Source organism: Mya arenaria, chromosome 17, assembly GCF_026914265.1.
Source record: "Mya arenaria isolate MELC-2E11 chromosome 17, ASM2691426v1".
Taxonomy (NCBI): domain Eukaryota; kingdom Metazoa; phylum Mollusca; class Bivalvia; order Myida; family Myidae; genus Mya; species Mya arenaria.
Window position 1 is genome coordinate 22,868,520 of NC_069138.1, and position 21,203 is coordinate 22,889,722.

A 21,203-nucleotide genomic window follows, 5' to 3' on the forward strand; every position below is an offset into this window, starting at 1 on the left:
AGTCAAGTGCAGTATATCGCTTATTCACTGTCATACGGTTCAACAACTCTTCTTTACGATTGTCACCGGCGCTCAGTTGAAAGGACAGAAATACCTTATAATTAAGGATATCGTGTTTAAGCTTTGTTTCAACAACGTTCACATATTATAAGTTGACGTTTTCAAAACCTCACCTGGACTTGTGTTACTACTGAACTGAGACGTCTTTAAACGAGGATTAGTTAGCTTTAACGCTTATGATAATATTGAACGTTGTGCAATGTGACTTTTCGATCCGCGGTATCTGTTTTTACGAAGCGATTGATTTCGTATGAACTCAACTTGAAGGAGATATGAATACATTATGAGTTTTATTCATTTTATACTGAGAAATATTGATATGAGACTATTGGTTTTAATATACTTGGCGATAGTGTGGTGATAATGTCTCGTTTATGGACAAAATTACCGCGACGTGATGTTCGGAATAGTGTTCTTGCTGTTTTCATTACTTCTGGACTTATATTCTTAAGTTACATAACCATTTCCAAAGGTAAGCTAATTGTATTATTATTTTTTTGTGGGCGGTGAGGAACGTTTAGTCATGCTTAGTTTATAATTAATGAAAATTAATCTTGTAGATTTGTCTAACAGCTGTCCGTTGACAGAAATAAATGCTGCTTATTATTCAGCTTCGAATTAATTCAAATGGAAACTTACTGTAATTGAAGATATGTAATTATATATACAATTTTGCACCTCCTGTGCAAATTTTGAAAAGAAAACAAGAACATTTATATATGAAACAAATTGGCGAATGTTCTGTCAATCAAATTTATTTGCAATTGTTACTTTAATTTTATAAACCAAGCAGACGGCGTATAGCTGTAGCATACTAATGAATTGAAGATATAGTTAGTACGCGAGAGACAGAAAGATGTTTTGATGATGCAGTTGTCAAAAATGATATGTTGACATCACCAATTAACTTTGATCATTCCCTTATGTTTAGTCTCAATTGTTTGGTCAAACTATTGTGCCTGAGGCATATTGTATAACCATAGCTTATGGACATATGAATTATACTTTTGAATCCTTTTTTTGTAAGTAATAATTTGATGACATGAAGTAAATTCTAAATTATGAAGAATGGGCGGAATGAGCGTAGCCAGCGAGCCTTTCTTAATCTGTAAGTTATTACTTCAGGTCATCTAACTGACTTAGAATACAACCTAATTGGCTGACAAATTGTGAACGCAACATCTGACGCAGGGAGTGTGTATCGGATGAGAGGCAATAGGCGGGCCTTTAAACTCACGCGAAATATGAAATTCTGAATAATTAAGCCTAACACTTAATGATTGCGCATGCAAATTGGCTGAACATATAGATTGTATTTTAATATGTTGCGATATGTGTGAGATTACCGTTATGGCAAGTCAGTCAAGTCAATATTTTATTGGCAAATACATTAAATACACTGCCACAACACTGAATAAACAAGCATGGTGGTGAAATTTACAATAAATCAGCATAATTTTAGTATAATATTATGGAGAAAAGTATGCAAACTATATGGGTTGATAAGATCATCTTCATAATTAAGCATATCATTATTTAAGTCATGTATTAACATGAAAACGTATTAACCTCGTCGTTTAAAAGCCTGATATAAATAAGTTGCGGTTTTATTGATAATATTTACATTAGTTGTTGACAATAATGTTACAAATTTGGACAAACATGGCCAACGTGTATAATACTTAGGCAAGTGGGATGTTCTAAGATCACGATAAAATGGACATATAAGTAAGATGTGGTTATCATTTTCAACACAGTTCATATTACATTTAGATACATACTCCATCTCTAAATAAAGCTTAAGGTGGAAATGTCAAACCTGGATTAAGTGCCCACCTGTCTTAAGCAGCCACTTTGATCATTTTCCAAGGATGGCCACTTAATACAGGTTTGACTGTATTCTATTTTCCCTTTCAATATTTCTATATCTGCCTTCTTCTATCAATAAAGTATGTGCTGAACACCTTAACCTCGTCATCATCATTCTATTATTATCATTTTTAATACATAAAAGATACTTTTCTAATACATTTTCTGATTTGATAATTCTGTAGCTATCTAACTTTGGTGATGAATTAATACTATCACCCCAATCTTGTAAATATACATCATATACTCGTCTTACAACACTATTAACTTGGGCTTGTGATACAACATCAAGTGCAAATAAGAACGAGTACCCGAGTTCATTAAACAATTTTTGTACAGATAAAGACCATGTATTAATATACTGACCGCGGTCATTTTTCATATTATAAACTATGTATTCAAGTTAATCAGGTTTACTCTTTAATTTAAACCAGAATTTCACAATACGTATTTTTCGCAAAACATTCATTGGGAATCTTGCTAATTCGCCGTATACAGCGACATTACTAGTTTGCTGTCTTACACAAAGGATATGTTTTAAAAATTTAAGATGAACACGTTCTATATCGGACGATTTATGACATCCCCAAATCACCGAGCCGTAATTAAGTATTAGGCTAATTAATGCATCAAACAATTTGAGCTTATCTCTTATATCAAGCACAACAAGCTCAAATAATTTAGAAAGAGAAAAAAGTGCTTTTTAGGCTTGTTGAGATAAATGCTTTTGAGCCTGCAAAAAAGTACCGTTGCAAGAAAGCGTTACTCCAAGATAAGTAAATTTATCAACGACATTTAATTTCTTGCCGTCGTAATATAAATCTACGTTTTCTAAATGGTTGCCTTTTTTACATACCATAACACAAGTTTTCTCAATATTGACAAATATACCCCATGTCTTACAATAATTATACAGATTATTTAACAATGTTTGCAGACTATCAGCAGAATATGAAAATAACACAGTATCATCTGCAAATAACAACATAAATATACGAATATCATCAATAGTAACAGCATCTACGTCATCGCAATCCAAATGCTGTTGCATATCGTTAATGAAAAACAGAAATAAAAGTGGAGAGAGTGGTTCCCCTTGTTTTACACCCATATGACTTTCAAAGAAATCCGTATACTCTGAATTTACTCTGACACATGAAGAAACGACATCATATATTTTCCTAAGCATTGATACCATCCTACTAGAAACCCCGTAGCGAATAAGCTTAAGCCAAATACCATTCCGATAAACAACATCAAACGCCTTACGGAAATCAACAAATGCACAATACAACTTTCGTTTATCATTGTTAATAACTTTGTTAATAATAGACCATAAAACAAATATGCAATCAGAAGTACTTCGTTTACTTCTAAAGCCATATTGATAGTCTGACAGTAAGTTATTATTGTCCGCCCACAGCCGCAGCCTATTATCTAGAATATTTGAATATAATTTCGAAAAAATACTTGTGAGGGTAATGCCTCTGTAGTTGTTTACATCGTTTAGATTACCTTTCTTAGGTACAGGGACAGTAATACCTTTTGACCAGCTAGTCGGATATAGAGAGTTGAAATACATATAATTAAATAAATATAAACTAGTTTAAGCCCCTAGTAGGCTTGTGTTAATCCAATGAATTTCATTATTTGTTAGGGTGTAGTTATTTCATTAACGAAGGACGACGTTTCATTGATTATTTTAATTTTAGAACCCCAAATACAGTGACATTTAAACGTGTAATAAACTTAAACCCAGAATGTAATATGTCTTTAAACTTGTGAAAATTCATTAAACTGGTAGTTAAATGATTTTCAATGTAAGCTTATGTTTAGCTTAACTATCAAATATCACATGGGCTATTCTAAGATTAAATGTAAAGCCAACATGTTAACATGTTTAGCCAAACTGCCTCACATCTCTTGCATTCTTCAAAGAATAAATGTTAACTCATGTAAACTATCGAATATAAGAATAATCATGTTAACTATCGAGTATAAGAATAATCATGTTAACTATCGAGTATAAGAATAATCATGTTAACTATCGAATATAAGAATAATCATGTTAACTATCGAGTATAAGAATAATCATGTTAACTATCGAGTATAAGAATAATCATGTTAACTATCGAGTATAAGACTAATTATAAGAATAATCATGTTAACTATCGAATATAAGAATAATCATGTTAACTATCGAGTATAAGAATAATCATGTTAACTATCGAGTATAAGAATAATCATGTTAACTATCGAATATAAGAATAATCATGTTAACTATCGAATATAAGAATAATAGAGTAAGCACATGTTTAGCCAAACTGCCCCACATCCTTCACGTTCTTTTAAGAATACATCATTTCGTGCATGTTCTATTTAAAAAAAAAAACAAGTAAGCTCGTGTTTAGCCAAACAGCCTAACATCTCGTGCGTTCTAAGATTACATCATATCGTGCGTTTCTTTTAAGAATACATGTAAGCTCATGTTTTGCCAACCTGCTTAATATATCGTGCGTTCTTTTAAGAACGCATGATCTCGTGTGCTTTCTTCTGAGAATACTTATTAGCTCATGTTTAGTAAAACTGTCTTATTACTCGTGTGTTCGTTGTATAATAAATGTAAGGTGTTTTTATCTTTTTCAGACAATGTCCAAAGTTCACGATTTCCGTTGAAACACGAAGAGTCATTTGCAACAAGTCCCCCAATGCCATTTAAAGAACAAAGACACGAATCCATGTACGACCGGGTGACTAGAGTGGCGAACATTTGCAGAAAGCCTGATACCAAATACTACTTTAAGACGGCGCCAATTACAGACTCTAGACACTTTCTATACAATATAACAGGTGTTTGTTCATGCACTGTGCCAAAGGCTGCCAGTACTTCGATGAAGCGTTTACTTCTTATGGCCGAATTTCCGGAAAAAGCCGATACATTCTGGAACATGCCGGGAAATTTACTTCATGCATATAAGCGGGATACGGAAAGTTGCACTGATAACCCAGGGTTCTCTTTTTTCGTAACGAGGAATCCTTATGAAAGGTTGTATTCAGCGTATATTGACAAGATATTCCTTGAAAAGTTTGAAGATGTCGCAGTGTTGCTTGATGCTGTGTATGTGAAAAAAGTGTATAGCCATCTTATCACACGGACAACATCAGCTTTGCTCGCCTATACGCGAGCTCACGGATACTATTGCCAAGTTGCTAACGCTTCTTTTGAACATTTTCTCAATTTCGTCGCCAATGCAAAGCATATTGATCCGCATTACTCGCCTGTTTCTCTTCTGTGCAACCCTTGTGCTCATCCAGTGAACTACATATTTAAACAAGAAAATCTGGAACGAGAGTCGGAAACCCTTGTTGATTATTTACGAGAAACGCTGCAATCGAATGCCACCTTCAAGGACATGGAGTTGCATTTGCCGAACTATATTGGTAACAGCGGCATATCTCATCATATACAAACTTACCACGATGTTTGGAAAATGAGACTTATGAGAAACCATTGCAAGCTTAACACAGTATCTTATCGTGAGATTTGGGAAAGGCTCTGGCAGAGCTTGAAAATCAGCGGGAACATCAATGAAACGTTAGAATTTAAGCCAAAACTTTTTCAAGGGAAAGGGATTATACTCAAGTCACCAGAACGGATAATAAAAGATTTTAAATTCGTTGAGGAATTGCCTGTTTTATCAAAAGAGGCTAGAGCGAGGCAAAGACGAAAGTTCTTGGTTGAAGCATATAGCAAAGTTTCGGCATCGACTCTTAAGAAGATTCAAAAACTGTTTCGACTGGACTTTGAAATGTTCGGATATGACCTTCAACCGCCTATTTAATGCATTTTATTTCCTGTTGCTTAAGCGACTTTTAGACTATTTGATCTCGATATTTGAATATACTTATTTGTCGTCAGCCCTTTTATTTGAAAGAAATATTTTGCAATTTTCCTTTAATCGAATTTTGTTCTTGTACTTCTTTGTTTACATGAATAATTTAAAGCTGCACTCTCACAGATTGGCCGTTTTGGCAACATTGAAATGAACCAAATTTTGCGTAAATGTCTGGACACTTGTGATTTAAGACTGCTGACAAAAGATCACTTCGCAGTCTTAATATTTATGTTCGAAATGATGTTTTATGGCTAAAAGCGTTAATTAAGCTTCAAGAGAAATGAAATATTTGACAGTTTTTCAAACAAAAATACATCAAAAAGTCATAACTGTCAATCTGTGAGAGTTGCAAGTAGCGTCTTGTATCAAGACAATTTCTGTGATATTAGTAATCATAATTCCCTGTTCTTTTTGTATTTTATTGTGATTTTCTTTCATAAAATACAGGTACAGTTTTATATAAGTACAGTCGAACCCCCGATTGCTCGAACTCCTTGGGACCGGCTAAAATACCTCGAGCCTCGGAAAGTTCGAGCCAAGCGGGAAAACTTACGTTCAGTGTAAAATAGATCGGTCATTATCATTCGATTCGAGCCAATGAATAATTTGAGCCAAGCGAGTTCGAGCCAACAGGGTTCGACTGTATCGGCAATACTTAATAGAAACGAATGTGACTCATGTTTGTTTAGTTAACTCACTTTTTCAGTGTGTGTATACCACGTGATAAATAACGTCATATATGCTACGTCGGAAGGCAACATTTTGCTTAAAATGAAGACTTAAATCAAAGATAACTTTTCTTTTACAACACCATTTTAAATTAAACAAAGGGCAGTATATGCCGCTTAAAGAGCCCGCATTTGTTTTATTACCGACATTTGATAAAGTCATTAGTTTCATCAAACACTTTTACAAACCTTTTTTCAAAATCATGTTTTGACAGTGCTCTGTCAGACAGCCGTATTGTGAAAAGGTTTGTTGAAGTGTTTAAAGAAATTAAACTCCCAATCAAACTCAAGACCGTAGGCAGGATTCCGTAAGCAGCGTAGACTGCGCTTTGTTTCATTTAAAATGGTGAAACAATAGTGAAGTTATCTTTGTTTAAAGTCTTTTTTTCATATCAAAATATTGCCTTCCGACGTAGCATTTATGACGTAATTTATCACGTGGTATACACTCACTGTTATTGTTTGTCGGTTTTCGTGTTTAATCTGTAGGCGCATTATTGGATCACACTTTGCGATCTCACGGTCGATCTCTAACTGGACAATTGTTTATCCGATCTTTATCAAATCTGATAGCATCGTTTATTGGCATTATATTGAGGACAAGTTGGATAACCAGCGTGAGAGCTTGGGTCATCCAAGCATCACGGTCATGCAATGGTCTTTTTTGACGAAATCGGTATTTTCTGCTCGCCGACTTGGCACTTTTATTTAATATTTACCAAACGTGTTCACATGTACAAATTTGACAACCTGTCTTATCGCATAAGTAACTCATGAGTTATGAATTGACCTTGTCTAGTTTCTTGAATGTTTTCTTAATCTTTATAATTGCTTATCTTGTCGGCACACTATATCAGACATGTTCGAAACGTGACTCCAAAGTAACAGCTATTTAGTTGTCAGAAATTCACGAAATTGACACGTTGGTTGTTTAACCATCTTTCATCCAATCTTTACCAAAGTTTGTTACATTGTTTATTCGTTTACTTCTTGAATAGTTTTGATAATTGATCAATAAAGTAATCACGAGGTGCTCTTTATACAATTTTTTATTATTTTTATTTTTGTTTTATTATTAAATTTGTCCGAAGACACACAACATAAAGATGACACATCTGAACTGCCAATGTGTGTGCAGATATTAACTGATTTTTGCATTTAGTATTTATCAATATATTATCTTCACTATATTAGTGCAATATCTTATTGTGAACACATTTTTACGTGTTCACTATTATAACAGTTTTTTCATGGATGAAAAGGTAGTACCGTATTCCTTTTTCGAATTAGTAATAAATAACTAATTTCATATTCCTTATTCAAACTGTAGTATTGCAGATAGGCTTAAAATCACGTCTTTTATGTGCTTCGTCTTTCCATACGAATAAAGTAACTTTGTGAAATGAAACATTGCACAAAAATAGAAAAAATCGGAAAAGGAATAGGGAACAGGTTTATGATTCCTTTTTCCGAAAATGGAATAAGGAATAAGGAACTAACTTATCACCCACCACTGTATTACTGTTGTCGTCTTCCATATTTCTATGTATAAACAAGTATTGTTGCAATTTATTATTAAGCTAAGTGCAATATTTTTGCATTATTATGTACGTATACAGTTATATCACGACCCCAACATTGAATGACGGAACGTCATTGGTCCAGGATTGGTCACGCGGTGACCCCATATCTTGCCAAATTGGGTCATTAATCTTTATATCGTACCAAAGTGTAGTCCATTTTCGGATCCCGATGAATAAACGAAACATTTCCCGGATATTGTTGGCGTTTTGGTCAACGTAGTCAGGTTGTCGACGTGATATATACGTTACGGGGTTAGCAGGTGACCCGATGTGGGATATATGTGGCGCAGGTAACCATATATAGATTCGAGCTTCGCTCTCACACGATATGGCTTCCTTTGCTCCGTATACCCCATATTGAGTCACATAAAAACGCCTTAACTTACAATATTTCGGCACGTATTTCAGGCTTTAACCAGTAAGACATGCTACCTCGGACACAATCATCTTCCATTAGTTATTCAAATTTCACTATCAGAATAAATTGATACATTATCAAACTGTGTTGCTTGACTACCTAATAACCATGAAGTTTAGGTATTAACAGTTTAACGCACACATTATTGCAAGTTACAAATGATTTCATGGCAAAATCAAATTCATTTGAATGAATTTAAATGCATACCAGATGCGTATGATACGAAATAAAACGTTATCTAAAAGCCATCCTTTGTGGCGGCTTCCTCACAAACATTTTATTAGCATTCCACATCTGAACAACAAGAGAACGTGACTATAAAATTGCCTGCTTCTATTTCCAAAGGATGTTCAAAAGAAATTAATTAAATGTTTTTTTTCTTAAATTTGCGTTAAACTATTATAACTATAGTTTAAAAGCAATTGATTTTTATCGTCAACGACAACTCACATCTCAGATTGGGGTTATTATTTATTATTGGTGAAAACAAGAATGGCCATAGCCATTGATGACAATAGCAATAACAGTTGTAGTATAATATAAATAAATCTATTACAAAACGTTTCATCTATACAATCCTTTTGCGATAAATATGAGACTTATTGGTTACCGTTTTGACATAATCAGTGACATATATACCTGGGAGCTATAGAGGAGTTGCACATGTCACGTCGCGTCACCATCCTGTCACAAACCACAAACTATTATGATGCATGTAGCTGCACAAGTTTTGCACCTTCACATATTAAAACTTCAAAGGAATGTTCGTCAGTATGTAATAGTGTGCAACTACAGTTTGTATGACATTTTACTTCGTTCAACAATACTTATGGAACTTGACTTAGTAAAGAATGGTCTAAAAAGGCGTCAGAAAATCTTGTGTTGCATGTAGCCTCAAAAGCTTTACACATGAACTCATGGTTTTTCAAAGAATTGTTGGTCAAGTCAAATATAGTCTTTTTAAGGCGTCAGAAAAAAAGTGTGATGCATGTAGCCTCAAAACTGTTGCACCTACAAACATGATTCCTTATAAAAATGTTAGTCCGCATTGGAAAATGTGCACCTCCAATTTGTGTGACATTTCCCGCGAACAAGATATATGATTCTTGATTTTGTATAAAAAATGGTCTAAAAGATAGTGTGATATGCTCCAATAGTTTGGCTTCTATATACTAGAAACATTGGACTGTTGCTGAGCATCGGAAATTTTGCATCTTAAGTTTGTGTAACATCCCACTTGGTCTCACTACAATTAAAGCCTTTTACTGTTAAGAATTGTTCTGACATAATAATGGGAGAATGTTGGTGAGCTTTAACACGCACGTGATAATTTTGTTATTTTAAAATAAAATGATTAAACATACAGCGTTGCCTGGGAGTTTAATTACTACCGGTTGATATGCGTAAACTCCTTGTCTAAATCTAGTTTTAAAAAGTAGTGTATGCATTAAGACAGGTCGGAACCATACAACATCAACCTGAGAAAATATGCAATGTATGCGACAAATCGTACTTAACATATAAAACTATTTAACATAAACGTTGCAATCACCATTTACAATGAAGAGGTTTATAGGTCGAACTACAGATACTTAAACGTATAAGTATGATGAATTATTCTTTACAACTAGCCTACAATACGCACTACTACATCATTATCAGATATTCACACGTCAATCTTAAAGCTGCACTCTCACAGATTGAACGTTTTGACAAAGTTTTTATTTTGTGTCTTGGAACGAGCCATTTTTTTTCGAAAATCCATGAACACTAGTTAAAGATTGCTGACAAAAAATCAGATTTTTATATTTAAGTTAAAAATTGATATTGTATGCATTTTTATTAAACCGTAAGTAACGGTTTAAGCCATAAAACATTAATTTTCGAACGGAAATATGAAAATCTACGATCTGATTTTTTGTCAGTAATCTTATATCTTTGGTTTGCAGATATTTACACAAAAAAACCCTCCTCTTTTCAAGACAAAAAATAAAAAAAAAGTTGTTAAAATGGTCAATCTGTGAGAGTGCAGCTTTAAAGTGACACTCTTATTCAAAATCAATACAAAGACATGTATAACAAACATAACTTTTGAGTGATAAACGTTTAACTTCTTACTAGAAATGCATTTATGGAAAATATTAATTACTGATAACGAGTTTGTGACCGTGTATTTAATAGCTAAAAACGCAAAAATATTAAATGATTGGTGAGTGCTAAAATATTTACTTTGATCTACTTTCGTCTCATAAGGTAAAAATACCGTGTTTTCTACACCTTCTTTCAAATTGAACTCGGTATCCTTCATAAGAACCATTGTTTTCGACATTTATTCATCCTTTTTGGTATACTAGTATTTAAAGAACTGTATCAATTTTAGTAAATCGAGTGCATCTTTAAAATCAAAGCGTGCTTCCAATCGGATTGAGTAATAAACGATTTATAACAAAAAGAGGACGGTCTCAACTTCAATGAAGAGTATGCTCGCTGAATAAGAATTTCCAATGAACGAGCTTTCCCTGTACAAAGGAAACGATGTATTGAACGTCGTAATTCATTTACAAGTACAGAAAAAACACGCAATAGTGTTTATAAGAAAAAAATGTTTAAAACAGTTTTAAAGCTGCACTCTCACAGATATACCGTCTTTACAACTTTATTTTATTTTTTTTGTCTTGGAAAGAGCAATATTTTTTCCGTTTATATCTGCAAACCAATGATAAAAGATTGCACAAAAGATCAGATCGCAGATTTTCATTTTCCGTTCGAAATTTTTTTTTTATGGCTAACGGTTTAAGAAAAATGCAAAAAACATCAATTTTGAACTAACAACAAAAATCTGCTATATAATTTTTTATCAGCATTCTTATATAACTGGTATCCCTGCATTTTCGCAAAATGCTCGTTCCAAGACAAAAAATAAAAAAGTTGTAAAACGTATAAATCTGTGAGAGTGCAGCTTTAAAATGAAAAAATACGAAAATATTGGTCGCTAACTTCAAGTAGCATGTTTTCATCGGATCAAATCATGTTTGTTGCTTTGGTTAAAGTATACTGACGTACACATGTGTCATTTTGTTTATTGCCAAAATTTGTCAAACTGAACGTATCATTTCCTTCACTTTGCTGTCGGCTCGTCAAGTCAATGGATATTGTTGAGGTGTATGTTCTTTATGAGATATGTATAACCTGGTGGACAATAAGTGGACAAGGCACTTTCTCGTAAGCCATATAAAATTATAGTTGAAATGATCGACTGGAGTAAGTCCGATGCTAATTATTTAAGTGAGTTCTGGTATTACAGGCCCGAAACATTAATGTCGCCAGAAAGGGACCACACGTAGAATAAGTACTATTATGTTGAATTCTAGCATAAATAGTCAGAATCGATCACAGTGATTTGATGGGAATGAACTCCTGCTTTGGTGTCATTTGACCTGTACAAAATTTAGTGGCACTTAACCTAAAATATTTTTTTTTCTTCTGGGGGGTCACTCCTACCAACTACGATATCTAGATAAAATAACTATGAATAACTGCAGTTTAACAATGTCAGAAACTCGAAATGCCTAAATAGAGGAAAGTGAATCATCTTAAATTTGATCGAAACCGGAACCGGATCACTGTGTTGAGATTTTTGGGGGGAATACATTCGGAAACTTGAACAATTTTATTCTCAACTAGACGCATGTTCAGATGAGAATTCTGGATGCATTTGAACGATTGGAGGGTAATCTTCCTTTTTGGCTGCATGTTTTTGTTGCAACTTTTTGTTTGGGTACATTCCAAATCAAACCATCAAATCACTGTGGAACCGATAAGTATATGTTCATTTGTGCATTCGTCAGAATATATCTACAGTTTACGTACCATTTATGAACAGAAAATTTGATCGATTGGCATTGGTCGAAACAAAATGCAAACACCAATCTGGTAAATGCTTTAACATTGGCACCTTTTGACATTTACTCCATGCTATTTGTGATTTTGCATAGGCACCTTTGCCTTAAACACGTTTGGGACATCATTTATAGTAGAACATGCGTGTTACATTACACGCATTAAAGCTGCACTCTCACAGTTTGAACGTTTTGACAACTTTTTTATTTTTTGTCTTGGAACGAGCAAATTTTGCGTAGGTATCTGCAAACCAGTGATACAAGACTGCTGACAAAAGATCAGATCGCAGCTTTTCATATTTTCGTCCCAAAAATGATGTTTTATGCATTTTTCTTAACCCGTTAGTAACGGTTTAAGCCATAAAACATTAAATTTGGAACGAAAATCTGCGATCTGATCTTTTGTCAGCTGTCTTTCATCATTGGTTTGCAGATATTTACGCAAAAAAAAATCTAATTCTAAGACAAAAAATAAAAAAGTTGTCAAAACAGTAAATCTGTGAGAGTGCAACTTTAAAGGCGCACACAATAGGTGGATGCATTTTTTTTAAATCAATGCATTATCATGTTTAACTCGTTGGACTGTTATGAACAAAACAGAAACATGCAATTGGCATAATTATATCGCGAATATTTTTATCGGTATCTAAATCATATGTATATATAGATACATTTTTAATTACAAATTCAAATGAGTTTAATGCAATAAAAATAAAATAAAATTGGTATCAACCTATTGTGAACCTGCTTCGTAGGCGGAAGCTTGACCACTAGGCCACGGAGACGGTTACTATTCGCATAGTTGTACGCTTAATTTCTTAAGTGCAAACCAACAAAACATAAAACATTCTTGATCAATTAATCTCAGTGGTGTCTCATGTTCTATATGCACGAAGAGAGTTCCCAATATAAACTTTAAATGACATACCATTTGTTTAATCATTAATATATACAGTTGATCATAGAAGCGAGTATAATGGTTGTAGTAAATGCATTTGAGTTAATTATGTATAAACCAAACTGTCCTTACTGCAACGTCAGCTAATTTAAAATATGATTAAACGGACTGCGTTCATACTGGCATGCTTAGTCAGGTCAACGTTTAATTCTACGATCGCGCTTTGTTTTGTTTTTATGTGTGTTTTTTATCAATGTGATAATGTGACAATGCGAAATACCGCCACGTGGAGGAGCAAAGATGTGACAATCTGACAATGCCAAATCCCGCCACGTGGAGAGGCGAAAATGTGACAATACGATAATGTGCCAAGTAGTGAGGCGTTAATGCGCATAGTGACGGGGCTACAATGCGTAATAATAATGCATGGCACTTTCGTCCCTACACTTGGCATACTTTCGCCCCATCCCTTGGCATACTTTCGCCCCGTCCTTTGACACACTATCGCCCAGTCCCTGGGCACACTTTCACACCATTCCTTGGCACACCTCCGTCCCGTCAATTGGAACATTTTCGCCCCAACCCTTGGCATACTTCCGCCCACGTCCATTGGCACATTTTCGCCCCGTCCTTTGGCACACTATCGCCCAGTCCCTGGGCACATTTTCGCCCCGTCCCTTGGCACACTATCGGCCAGTCCATTGGCACATTTTTGCTTCGTCCTTTGACACACTATCGCCCAGTCCTTTGGCACATTTTCGCCCCGTCCCTTGACACACAATCGCCCCATCCCTTGGGACACAATCGCTCCGTCCATTGGCACACATTCGCCCCATCCCTTGGCACACTTTCGCCCCGTCCCTTGGCACACTTTCGCCCCGTCCCTTGGCACACAATCGCCCCATCCCTTGGCACACAATCGCTCCGTCCATTGGTACAATTTCGCCCCATCCCTTAGCACACTTTCGCCCCGTCCCTTGGCACACTTTCGCCCCGTCCCTTGACACACTTTCGCCCCATCCCTTTGCATACGTTCGCTCCGGTCCTTGGCAAATGTTTGCCCCGCCCATTTGCACACTTTCGCCTCATTCCTTGGAACACTCCGCCTTGGCACATTTTCGCCCCATCCCTTGGAATACTTTCGCCCATCCCTTGGCACATTTTCGCCCCGTCCCTTGGCACACTTTCGCCCCATCCCCTGGCACACGTTCGCTCCGTCCATTGGCACACTTTCGCCCCTGTCCCTTGGCAAATTTTCGCCCAATCCCTTGGAACACTTTCGCCCCGTCCCTTGGCACACTTTCGCCCCATCCCTTGGCAAACTTTCGCTCCGTCCATTGGCAAACTTTCGCCCCATTCCTTGGCACACTTTCGTTCCCGTCCATTGGTCAATTACGCCCCGTCTATTGGCACACTTTCGCCTCATTCCTTAGCACACCTCCGCTCTCGTCTATTGGCACATTTTCGCCCCAATCCCTTGACACACTTTCGCCCCGTCCCTTGGCACTCTTTCGCCTCATCCCTTGACACACTTTCGCCCCGTCCCTTGGCACGCGTTCGCTCCGTCCCTTGGCAAATTTTCGCCCCGTCCATTGCCACACTTTCGCCTCATTCCTTGGCACACTCCGCCCCTGTCCATTGACACATTTTCGCCCCATCCCTTTGAACACTTTCGCCCCGTCCCTTGGCACACTTTCGCCCCATCCCTTGGCAAACTTTCGCCCCGTCCATTGGCACACTTTCGCCCCATTCCTTGGCACACTTTCGCCCCCGTCCGTTGGCACATTTTCCCCCGTCCATTGGCACACTTTCGTGGAAAATTTGGAACGGTAGCATCACATAATGACTTTTGCAGAACATACAAGGTTTACTCTTTACTTGTGCTGGTCTTCTTAACATTTCGGGCAATGTAAGGATTGAAACGACAATTTTGAGGAAAAAAATATTCAAAAGTTAATTTGCTTGACGACCGGGGAATGACAAAGTGTGGTATTACACACACACACTGTTATTCTTTATAAATAATTTTACGTTCTTAGTAGATCACGATCATCATTCGACTGAACTAGCTGTGCACGTGCACACGCTTCGACTGGAATGCAATTGATCTCGCGCTATGTGTCATTTCTGTGCATGTCAAGAGAGTAAACCTGCTTTCGAATAAATTTCAACCATTTTTTGTCTTACTTACAACGATGGCGTGAGCAACGTTGTTAACTTTATCAGAGTTCTGTACAATCGACCCATTGTAAATGTTGGCTAGAGTTTGAACATGTGGTAAGATACGCACACATGTTCCCTTTAACAAAACGCACACGTGTAGCAAGTTCCATACCTATTCTTAAATATATTCCAAAATATGTATGCTATGCCACATGAGGGTAATGATAAAAACTAACAATATATGCCTTATATCTTTTAATTGACACATGACCATGAATCAAAGCATGGTTATACCATCTGAGACCGTTGGCTATCTTCAATATTTATCGGTTGTAAAGCTGAATGGTTTGTGATTTCAAAAGCATGTTAAACATGCTGGATCTACTTGATCTACTTTTGATTGTGTACATGTTCACCGCATTCTTTGTCCTCGTACACCGGATATTGCCATTTAACCGATTTCACAGTAGTTATGTTCAACCAATTTTATTTTTGCTTAGGAGAAACGTAACTTTTATTCTAGCGTTGTTACATGTTTAGTACACAAGTGGAGCTTTCTCCCATATATGATGTTGAGGGTCGTGAAGCACTAGAAATCAGTGCTATCTTGCATTCAAAGTGGTCATTTGATTATAGAAAATGTAGGAAATTTAATTAGTGGTTTCTGGCGTAAAACCGGTCTCAGAAGTTAGCATGCACAGTTTCTTTTTTTTTGTAAGATAAGGTATGTATTTACATTAAATTTCGAAGGGGAATCCGTTTGCCATGTTGTTTTCGCTTGTCTAACAAACACGACATGACGTGACTACAGATCGGCACATTTATAGTCTGGTCTTCCGCTTGCATTATAATCTAAAGGGCCTTGTTTTACATACAGAAACTTAAGTCACATAGCAAACTTAGCAAAGAAGTTTTAGGGTCACCTGATTGGATTGTTATTAATACTGTAACATCGGATTAAATTGTTTGAGGGGGGAGAGGGGTGGGGATATTTTTTTCTTCATTTTTTATTGTACGTGAAACAGGTCTCAGAATAGTTTTGCATGCGCAGTTTCTCTATTCCGCAGGTATTCATTTACCTTAATTTCAGGTGGAGAATCTGTTTGCAGTGTTCTTTTGCTTTCAAATACGACATGACGTGGCTGCGCATCTGCAAATGTATAGTATGGCCTACGCCAGCGGCTTGCATAATAAACAATGGAACATAGTTATCACGAAAAAAACTTAAGTTGCATAACACTCTAGCAATGACTTTTCAGCCTCCTGATTTGATTCTATTTTTTTTACTGTCCAATCCGGTTATAGAATTTCAGGCGGGGAAATATTCTCTCATTTTCTCTCTTTTTTGATCGTTTAACTGGTCCCTGGTATTACAAAGAAACGCTCATATTTTTAATGTTTATTGCTCTTCTATGCATAAGCGTGGCAAAAGCGGGTTATATACTGTACTATGTGTGGTGTAAAAATGAAAAGCGTATAATATAAAGTTCCCCCGGGAGTAAGAATGCAGTGTGGATATGAAAATATGACGTGAAAGAACGTGCAAATAACTAAAACATGTTTGCGCATGTAAAATCTTCATTGCTAAGTGTTTCAAGATGGTTTTCAAAATGATATTTGTCACACGAGTCCGAGTATATGAGAATGGTTAGGAATACACCCGGTTATACAACGTTGCAAGAACTAATATAAATGGCATATAGATTTGTTATTAAAAATGTTATATGATTATGCGTTTAGTATTTTTTTAAACCCTTTTGGCTAAGATATAATAAAATAATTGCAATTATTCCCGGCCAAACATGTATAAAATATGTTTTAAGAAACACTTGCATTTAAGATTGTACGCAAACTGAATGATCACAGTACAGCTGCTTTGAGTGCCCTGATTTTTGTGTTTAATAGTAACCTCGGTAACCAGTCTATAAATAGCGTATAACTACTTTGGTGATATTCGGTCGAGTAGATGTTTCTATAGCTATACACTGCGAATCAATCGAAGGACCTCGGCCAGTTTCCTTCTAAAAAAAGCACGTTTTATGTACATATTGACTTTTGTGATGTCACAATTATTTTCATTTATCTACGCTGCAAGCAAATCGCGTAGTAATATCAATTTAGCAGTTAAGCCTTAGGACATAACTCTAGGAATCTTAATGATTTATGAAATAATACACTTCACTGATAATCAATTTGATCTTAGTAATAAGCAAACACCACTACAATTAATAATTATTATTATTATTTATCTCACGAACTACATTTTCTAATGCACTACTTTTTTTTTTAATCCGAGGCTCGTGGTATTGCGGAGGTGGCCGAGGTGTTCCGATTGCACGCCGAATACGTCAGTAATAATCTTCTCTGACTAAGTATTTATAATATGCTGGATCAGGTCTGTTATCCAAATTCCCGAGAAATATGACATCCTAACATGACATGTCAACAAATTTATTTTCTTAAAAATAAAAGTTCTAAACATGTTTAATGCTTTGTATTAACACTTTTGAGCATCAGCATTCATGAGGCGTATGGAAGTTATGGAAAGACAAACAGAAAGTTATGACAAACATTGATGTATGTAATGTATGCTCTCTTAAACACTTTATGACAAGTGACAATGCCATGTAATATACAACCATGTGAATCGTGCATACAATCTACACTACAATGGACGGATTTCATTGAATCAAACATAACTTTGAAAGACAAATTAAGAATGACTTGAAAAACAAAACAAAAATATAAGTGTCAATATTCGTTCAATATTCCATCGTTTATAGCACTGAATAATAAACAGAATGGATGAGATTATAACACAATGAGAATAAACCTGTGAATTAACTGCGAAAAAATAATAAAGAAACTTTCAAACACCTGTTTTCAGACAATATTCAAAGAAGTTCATTGGTCAGATCAAGTCACGTGATTTTCAACATCGAAAAAAAACAAGATGCATTCTGTTCAAAAGTATTGTTGGAAGAACATTAAACATTTGTTAGTATTCAGAAATATCGCTTACAAATGAACAGGCGGCGAGTTGTCATGTTGCATAAGCAATGTATCAAACTTATTTGTTCCAAATGTGTCTGTTTTTTAAAGCTTAACTTGACAATGTTTGCATTGAAGTTTGAACATATCAATCAACACAGTTAATGTTTCATTTACGGAAAAAGCGGTGTTGTCTTTCCGATGTTGAATCCCACAGAAATTAATCTAATGAGTATTTTCAGAGCAACATGAAGCATAGCGCACTAACTACAGAAAGCACACGGGCCCAACAGTGAACCCGAATCGCTGGCGAGAATTGCCCATGTATCGGGGCAAAACATCAACCACTGGGAGACGGGACGCCTTGGTTCTCAGCTGGAACACTGTCTGGCCGCTAGTCTTGTCCTGTAAAAGATAAACGGATATTATATTTATGTTTGCTATAACAACGTATGCAAATATTACCCAAAATACCAACAAGACAATATTGATCATTACTTTCAAAGTACAACCTACATTTTACGCCAATGAAATTGCAGAAAGGCAGCCATTAAGTAGTGAACTTAATCATTAAGAATTTCAACTATCGCGCGTGTTAAAAAGCCCGCCTACTGCCAATCATTCGATATACAATCCCAGCGTCAGAGTTTGCGTTTACAATGTATCAGCCAATGAGGTTGAATTCTAAGTTAGCTACGCCCCTCCGCCCATTCTTAATCATTAAGAATCACTTCATGTAATCTAACTGTTACATATTTTATCTTCCTCATATAACATTATAAACTATAGAAATATAGCGCCTTCATTGGACTAGGGGCGTGGTGTTATGCATGTTAAACTAAACACAGCATACCTTGCACCCATCCTGAAGAACAGTGACACCATCCAGTTGTTCAGTCTCGAACAGGTGTTCATTCAGACCGAGGAGGTGGACAGCGTCCGATGTTGTTTGTCTCTCGACGTCATACCAGGCTACAGTTCCATCGCAATTAAACACCACGGTCTGGGTTGCGAGATCTGATCTTAATGCTAGTGAGGTAATCTGGTCACTGTAGCTTACCTAAAATAAGGAAATATTATAGACTTATATATTTCCTTAATTTAATTCTTTACTGATGTTTCCGCTCTTAGCCCTTTTTCAAAATACTAACGAAGACACACCTTTTTTTCATTTTTAGACTTAATATGGCAATTGTGCTGAATATAATGACGTTATAAAGGAAATGACGTCATAATAGAATAAAATAATTTTATGAAAATGAGCATCGCATAGATAGATAGAGAGAGAGAGAGAGAGAGAGAGAGAGAGAGAGAGAGAGAGAGAGAGAGATAGATAGATAGATAGATAGATAGATAGATAGATAGATAGATAGATAGATAGATTTATTTCAGTAAGGAATGCACATACATGAGACATTTAAAATAAACAACATGTATAGTAAACAACATTATACATACATGATATTATCAATAGCCATGACAGGCACACCGAACCAATAATGGGTGAAATGACAAGAATACTTTAATTGTAAAACCTCACGATAATTGTAATAGCTATAATACTAATTCCATAATTGTAGTTCTACTAGAGTATCATATACTTGGGGAAAATAATCATTGTACGTTTAATAATGGTTGCTCGATGAAACACTTCGCAGACAGTAAATTATTAAAAAAGCAAAAAAATATATCTTATTTTTTTCACATCAACGAAGTTAATACATGTGTAATACAATTGAAACTTCATGGAAATTGAAAAATCAAAATAAATCATTTTTGCAAAATATTTTCAATCAAAGTATACCTCGAAGCCACCGTCCATTTCGCTGAACCAAAGGGGTTCTTCAGAACTTGACATGGAGCGAAGATCGGCCTGTAATACATCACAAACATGATACTATCTAAGAAATTTAATCAAATCACTCCAGACTCAAATATTTCGTATTGCGAATTGCTTTTTATTAACGCGCAAACAACGCTCATGGTGCTTTTACCATTTTGTTTCTTATAAGTTGGAAACAATTTGTAAAATTTCTACTGATATTAACAATTTTTAGCGAACTAGATTATCAAACATGTTTTTGTCTATCATTAATATCACTAGTGGTAAAAAAGGCCGGCTTGGAATCGTTATAATTCAGATAAGTTAAAGCAAATGCAACACTTCACAATAAAAAACAACAAGATACGATCGTGCCGTGTAATTTACAACATACGAGTATAACTTTACCTATGGATTTCTTAATCAAACTGATGGACTTAAACCAAGAGTGCGGCGGAGAGAACAATAACACTCGACTGTTGCTGATTTTACGTCAATCAAGGGGCATAATTCGACAACTTTGTAAGCCAGAGTTACGGCCCTGTCTTACGTGTGTACTTAGTTGAACTTGAATATGTTGAATGTTTTTTTTTATTTTTATTTTGGCCCAGACAGATTATTGACACTCCGACGCCGACAACAGCAACACAAAGCCAATGAGAGTAGCTCCAACGTTTTCTTCGATAAGCAGATCAGCTTAATACCGATCATTTACAAACCTGGGCGGTACTGGACATTGGCTCCACACATGACCTGCCTCCTCCTGACATGTTACAGAACACCTCGATGGCGTCACCAATTCCTCCTTGGTTAGGATCAATCCAGTACATACCTGTTTTCCAGAAAATAAATATAACTTAATATACAACTTCGTAA

At 35.7% G+C, this 21,203-nt stretch overlaps 2 protein-coding genes across 2 annotated transcripts in view; one reads left to right on the forward strand and one right to left on the reverse strand.

Moving 5' to 3' along the window:
• On the forward strand, positions 1–8,636 carry LOC128222960 (uncharacterized). The gene is made up of 2 exons (XM_052932153.1): positions 1–532; positions 4,576–8,636. Exons 1-2 carry the CDS (start codon positions 424–426, stop codon positions 5,769–5,771), a joined length of 1,305 nt encoding a protein of 434 aa, XP_052788113.1. The 5' UTR covers positions 1–423; the 3' UTR covers positions 5,772–8,636.
• An 8,265-nt stretch (positions 8,637–16,901) lies between these two features.
• LOC128223824 (collagen alpha-1(III) chain-like) overlaps positions 16,902–21,203 on the reverse strand; it is a 60,077-nt gene continuing 55,775 nt past the window's right edge. The window contains exons 56-59 of the mRNA XM_052933244.1: positions 21,047–21,159; positions 20,310–20,378; positions 19,359–19,565; positions 16,902–18,910 (exon numbers count right to left, since the gene is read on the reverse strand). Coding sequence (XP_052789204.1) covers positions 18,773–18,910; positions 19,359–19,565; positions 20,310–20,378; positions 21,047–21,159 — 527 coding nt within the window. The 3' untranslated portion in view covers positions 16,902–18,772. The remainder of the gene's footprint in view (positions 18,911–19,358; positions 19,566–20,309; positions 20,379–21,046; positions 21,160–21,203) is intronic.